The sequence below is a fragment of the Pelmatolapia mariae genome, linkage group LG7 (genome assembly GCF_036321145.2).
Source record: "Pelmatolapia mariae isolate MD_Pm_ZW linkage group LG7, Pm_UMD_F_2, whole genome shotgun sequence".
NCBI classification, from domain to species: domain Eukaryota; kingdom Metazoa; phylum Chordata; class Actinopteri; order Cichliformes; family Cichlidae; genus Pelmatolapia; species Pelmatolapia mariae.
Genome location: NC_086233.1, coordinates 34,153,831 through 34,160,393, shown reverse-complemented (window position 1 = coordinate 34,160,393; position 6,563 = coordinate 34,153,831). Strand labels below are relative to the sequence as shown.

The following is a 6,563-nucleotide window of genomic DNA, read 5'->3' as shown; positions in this document are numbered from 1 at the left end:
CAGTTTTCTACATTAAAAAATAAAAAAATAAAAAATATATATATATATATATATATATATATATATATTTCAAAGCAGACGTTCACGTGTTTGTCGGCACTTTGTTCTTGGTTCCTCTTGTGCCACCCCATTTATAAAATCCTTCAAACGACCCTGAGTAAAGAGCAGTTTAATGTTGTGTCTAATTAAAGATCCATTTACTAACTTATTGGTGTCAGTTGTGACACGAGTGCTTGTTGCTAATTCCCACCTACTAATTGGCTGCATGAGGTTGCGTCATTTCCTGATAGGGGACGGTCAGACGCGAGAGATCCGCCAGTCTTTGCTCAGTCGCTGTAGTAACGTCTGGGAAGCGGACTCTGAGCTGCAGGTCACCGCCGCACTTCAAGCAAACGGATAATAAAAACAAAAACCAACAAAGCTCTCTTGTTCCGTGTGGATGTGCATAGATAGATATTTTTTGCGAGCTTGAAGTCGTTTGGAAGTAAAACAGTGACCACAGCGGGATATTGAACTCCTCGGGACGCAGGGCAGGAGCCCAAAAATAAGTTTTCATCCTTTTCTGTTTTCTTCATCGAATGAATTGTTATTCCTTTTTGCCGAGTTTGTTGGACTGAATGCGTGTACTTTTCAGTTCCGGTGTTTATTCTGACCTGGAGTGGGGCTGTTGACGGCGAGGCGGACACCAGAGAAGCGGCAGCTCGGTAGCCACCTGACCTCCTGGAAAATAAGACGGCAGCTGATGACACGCAGGCTGAGAGCTTTACGTGGCATATTAGTAAGCTCACTGACGGAGTGGGACGAGTTTTCCAAGCGGCTGTTGCATTCCCAGCCGTGACGCACCGTTTGCGCGTGAAGTTTGCGGAATACTGTTAGCGATATCTAATCAATATTAGCGAAATAATAATTTGGGTGAACGCTGACATTGAGTTGGGCATAATTCTCTGAACTTCTTTCGTGTCTGCGAGAATAACAGCCTGAAGTGGTTCATCTGTCTGTACCGGAGACCATGGGTATAACCGCGCTGCAAGTGCTCCAGTGGTCGTGATGCCAAGCGCCGGTCTGATCCCGCGCGTCCATCCCGTTATGTGCGCTCTCTAACCCCGCAGAAGTGTGGTGCCGTGTCCCGGTCACACCGCCAGGATGAGCAGCACCGACCTGGAGCGCATGTCGCTTAGCTCTTCGGCAAACTCTGTGGCGTCCAGCGCACGGACGCTGTCGGCTAACGTGAGGAAGCTGCACAACGCGCTCAACCTCCTGCTCAACGATTTCGAGAGGGAGCAGTTCATCCACTGCCTGAATGTCTACCACTCCAAACGCAACGTGTACGACCTGGTGCAGACCCTCAATGTCATCCTCAACGCGCCCAGCAAACGGCAACTTCTGCCCATGCTGCGGCTGGTGATCCCCCGCTCCGATCAGCTCCTTTTCGAGCAGTACACCTCGGAGGGCCTTTACTTAAAGTCGGATTTAGTTGCAAGCAACGGCCACGCCGAGCCGCCCCCGGGCGAATTCCTCAGCGCTAGCCCGACGCCCCCGGGGCATTTCTCTCCGAACAACCCCCCCGAGTTTCAAGTGGCGCTGCGGGGCTCTCCGGACAGCTTCAGCACCAGCAGCGACGGGACAGCTCCCCTGGTACCTCTTCTCGGGAGGAACTTTATCCACGAGCCGCCCGGTGAGCTGCGCCAGGTCACCATGAAGCGGCACAAGAGCAACGAGGGCCTGGGCTTCAGCATTCGCGGCGGCTCGGAGCACGGAGTCGGGATCTACGTGTCCCTGGTGGAGCCCGGGAGCTTGGCGGAGAAAGAGGGTCTCCGGGTCGGTGACCAGATCATGAAAGTCAACGACAAAGTCTTCGATAAAGTCACCCATGCTGAAGCAGTGAAGGTAAGCGTTGCATTTTTCTTACACAGCCGAAGCAAAATTCTCTTTATAATAAACAATATATGTATGTTGTTAGCTCCCAGCAACATTGAACTGGTACGAACTCCTGGGAACTACTTCTGCTCTAGACCTCGATATCCCGTGTATGATTATCTCCCGTCTCGTATTAATTACGTGTTTGGCCTCTGTGTCTGAAATTGACCTCTTGGCACTAACAAGCTCCGATGTGTTCAGGGGAATTAATTTTGTCCACTGAAAGCAGCTTTGTAATATTACTACGCATGTGCTGTAGCAACACTGGAGTGTCAGCTTTAAACTACTACTTCTAGGACGCTCGTATGTAACCAGACACCTTCAAAGCAGCTGGTAACCATAGAAGTGTGTGTGTGTGTGTGTAAGGAGGTCATTTCTTTAACGCTATAACTTAGAATAAAGATGACTTTATCCCCGAGCACTACTGTTAATGACATTGAGCGCAAAGGACGCCTATTAGTAAATGAGGTGATAAAAGAGCATGTGCGAATAAGTGTGCAGGGCAGATTGATTTAGGAGGAATTCTATTGAGGACTTGGTTTTATGAGTCTTGTGAACTGTCCATGGTGCTGAAGAGTCCTCTTAACTCTTTTACCTCTTCATCCTGACTTTTTCCCCTTTGGCTCAGTTCTTACCCTCATAGTGATCTTTGTTGTGATTGCACTCATTCACACCCAGGTTGTACTCACAGCACAAGCAATCACAGTTCAAAAGCACAAGTCAGTTTTAGCAGGGTATTAAAGTTGCATCTCACTTTAATCGTTTTATGTTGTTAAGAAATTCAGAAACTCACTTTCTTAATGCATAATTACACTGAATATGTAAATATACACTCACCAGCTATTTTTTAGTATGCTTGTACCAAATTGGACCTTCTTTTTCCTTTTGAACTAAGAACCCTCCTCAGAGATGTGGGTCCATATTGACATGGATAGCATTAAACAGTTGCTGCAGATTTATCAGCTGCACATCCTCCATACCAATCTCCCATTCCACCACTTTCCAAAGGTGCCCTGTTGGGTTGGGATCTGTGACTGTGGAGGCCATTTGAGTACAGTAAAGTCATTGTAATGTTCCCAGTTTGAGCTGATTTGAGCTTTGTGACATGGTGCATTGTCCTGCTGGAAACAGCCATCAGAAAATGGGTACACTGTGGTCCTAAAGGGATGGACATGGTCAGCAATAATAGTCAGGTAGGCTGTGGAGTTCAGTACTGGGGCATTTTGCTGGTGTGTCGTAATCATTATGTGTTGTTGGTCTGGTCTCTCATGGAAAAGAGATTTCATTTCAGAGAAACCTCTTGTCAAAGTTTAGAATACCAGTTTTTGGAGCCGGCACATGGAAAAAGGAGCTCGTCAAACACTTTTAGTGTCCATAAGATTTATTTTTCTGACACCAGCTGGAAGTATTAATTAACAAGATTTAGTAAGTTACAATGGCAATTAAAGATAATGAGAAATGCTCACTTGGTTTCCTATGACATAAAATGTGGATGAATGAAATGTTCACTCTTTCTACATTGCCATGTGCTGTCTTTGGCCCGTGGGCCACACCTTGAGAACCATGGTTTCAGCACATGGATCTTTTGCACTCAGAGAGTAGAAAGTTCTCTGTTAAAGTAGACGAGCTAAAGAAAAGTAGCCACCAAAAGTACCAGGTATCTGTAAGCTGCTTTTTAAAATGGTGGTTATCTGTAGTTGAAAGGTCACTGTTATGTTCCCTCCAGCGACCATGGATTATAGCTCAGATTGAGTCCTTTCTAACCTTCACTGGTCTTCAAAAAGTCATCCAGGCTCTGTCTGGTCTCGTCTGGGTTTTTGTAATTCACTTTATTCAGGGCTCAGCCACATGGCAATCCCCCATCTGCGTTTAATCCAAAAAACTGCACCTGTAGGCTTTTGGCTAATGCTTAGACATGAGAACATTTTATGCCTCTTTTCCTTCCCCATGGTTGCTTTAGGGCAAGTTTCGGGCTTCACGGGGTCAAGGTCCCTGACACATAATATTTAACCTCCTATTGTTTACAGGCCCTCTGTTATCGCCTCTTCATTCCTGGTGTATTCTGTATTGTTTCTTATTGTAGCTTTGTTCATTTGATTTGCCCATAAGGGAGACACATAGGACATATACTTTCATAACCTTTTAGTACGTTGAAGTGAAGCATTCATTGTCCTATTTTTGTCTTAATAATACATTCTCTTAAATCTGCTGACTACAGTCTTTCACAAAACTGCAGGAGACTGTGCCTCATTTATGCTTTGGCTGGAATACTAATGGCATGTCTTACGGTTTTGTTTTTTTTTTCAATCATTTCAAGTTGTCTCTTATCTGTGGAACAAATGCCGTTCATCATTGCTATTGTAAATGAAGAAGTGGAGCATTCTCATCCCTTAATTCCCGTCGTCAGAATTCAGCTGCTCCATATTGATGATAGCATGTCTGTACCTGTGACTGCTACTAGTTACCGCTGCTGCATGCCCTAGTGCTGTTATTAGCTGCAAAGTGCAGGCATCCAGCCAGCAGGAGAGGAGCCTTGTCTAAGATAAAGTCCCCCTGGAGGTCATTAATGCTTGAGTTCAGTTATTTTTATGCCTTCTCAGTTTGGACTAAATTTTATTACAGGCTTTTAGAACTGTAATCAATTTAACCTTTTAAACTCCAGGCCCACTTGCAAGTCCATCAATACAAACTCATGTTGTGCTACCAAACATTGTAAAATATAGTTTATATTCAGGTCAAGATGCTGGGTGACATTGTTTTTAATCTTGTGCTGCATCACTTCTTGTTTGTACACCCTTAAGCTTAATTTGTAATTTTAGGGATGCACCTTGAAATGTGTGTGTGTGTGTGTGTGTGTGTGTGTGTGTGTGTGTGTGTGTTCTTGTTTTTGTTGTCTTTGTTGTATTCTATCCTCCTTTTCAACAAGAGAAACAAATACATTCTCATTATCAACTGTTTTAAAGTCTTTTATCCTTCCATCACAATGTCTTTGAACATTTATTCGGCACAAAATTGATGGGAAACAAAAGATAAACATCAAACACTGCCATCAGAAAATGCCATCCTCCTAGCCAATGGCAGTCATCAATGAGAGGGGAATTTTTAGATGTGGCATCTGCTTATTTGGTGAAGTCCCAAGAGATCATGCACAGCAGGGCCCTTTTTCCGTATGATAAATTGATTCTGTGGATGACCTGGAAGCCATTTGGCCTGTGTTTATATCTGTGAGCACAGTCAGGGGCAAAGCAGATTTTTGGCCACCAATAACAAATCAATATCAGTTTAAGTGCACCCTATATTTGGAACATTGTTACCGGTTTACCTCTTGCCCGACAGCTCTTCCTGCTGAGGAAGTGAAGCAGTTACACTCTACCAAGCTCCACTGATAAAAGCAGTGATTTTACCCCTTAAAACACAGGAGTTGTTTGTCTACCACTTCTCAGTGTTATAATACGTTAATTCAGGACTTAAACACACAAAGTGGATGAACAATGAGCTGGTCCTGTTTTCTGTGAGGTAAAAATGACTGCTTTTGTCAGTTTTGTCTGGTGGTTTTAAAAGACAATTTCTTTCTGAACGTGTTGTTTCTCCAAATCAAGAACTTTGACTGTTGCCACATATCCAGTTGCAGCATTAAAATAAGCTATGCAGTTTCTGGAGAAATTGCTGTGGGACTGTTGCTGTTACGGGATTTTGGTCTGTGGCTTGCTGCTAAAAATTTGGTGGTAAATAGGTTTTTATTCTGAAAATGGCGATATTTCTGAGCATCATGCTAATTTTCTAAAATGACCTTTTGCGGTTTTATTTAAAAATTTCACAGTGTTAAATTATCTCGATCTTCAATAAGTATTTGGAGGCTTTCATTTTTGAAAAAAGTGAGTGTCAATTAAATTCCTTTATTATTCTTATTAACTTGGGATTTTTATTTTGAATATCAGAGATATATCTGACACTGGTGATTTTTTTTTTTTTTTGATTTTTTTTTTTTTTTTAACAGTTATTTACAGCCTTTATTTGAAAAATCTCCCATCGTTAGAGCAGCTTGATGACATCCAATAAATAGTTGGAGGCTTTTATTTTGAATAAGTAAGAGTGGAAATGATCCAACTTTTATTTTGGAAATTCCACTCTTTTTTTCTTCTTCTTTCTTTTTTTAAAAGCATATTGTTCTTCTAAGAAACTGGTGACTTTTATGTTCAAACTTGTTGATGCTATCTACTGCTGGAGCGGTGCTGTCTCTCCAGTTTATGTCATTATATTGCACAAATTATATTATTTATTTTAAAAAATAGATAAATCTCACAACTCTGGTCTCTGCTTTGATAACTGGCTCTCTTGAGTTGAGTTGAAGCCTGGTCTCAGGATTTTCTACAACAATCACAGCTGATATGTTTGCCTGATACATCGTTGCATCTCTAAATAGTTTTCTCATTAGACTCCTTAAACAACAAACCAAAGCACATCTAATAAACTTTTCTGATGATTAACTGACTGAATCTCTGTGTTTATAGTCCTTTCAAAATCCAACAGCCGCGTCTGTGAAGCTCAGTGAATCTAAGCTTCTGTCATTTGTGACAGATGAAATTTCACCACTGAATAAGCAGCTGTCTGGACGCTCTTGATGAATCCAGCTGTGACAGCAATTC

At 42.5% G+C, this 6,563-nt stretch overlaps 1 protein-coding gene across 3 annotated transcripts in view; it reads left to right on the top strand.

Moving 5' to 3' along the window:
- Nucleotides 1-334: 334 nt before the first annotated feature.
- The window catches only part of whrna (whirlin a), a 202,363-nt gene continuing 196,134 nt past the window's right edge, over nucleotides 335-6,563 (top strand). The window contains exon 1 of one of the 3 annotated variants that reach the window (XM_063478881.1): nucleotides 335-1,887. In XM_063478881.1, coding sequence (XP_063334951.1) covers nucleotides 1,144-1,887 — 744 coding nt within the window. In that variant the 5' untranslated portion in view covers nucleotides 335-1,143. The remainder of the gene's footprint in view (nucleotides 1,888-6,563) is intronic. The other 2 variants (XM_063478879.1, XM_063478880.1) reach the window with 2 other exon arrangements.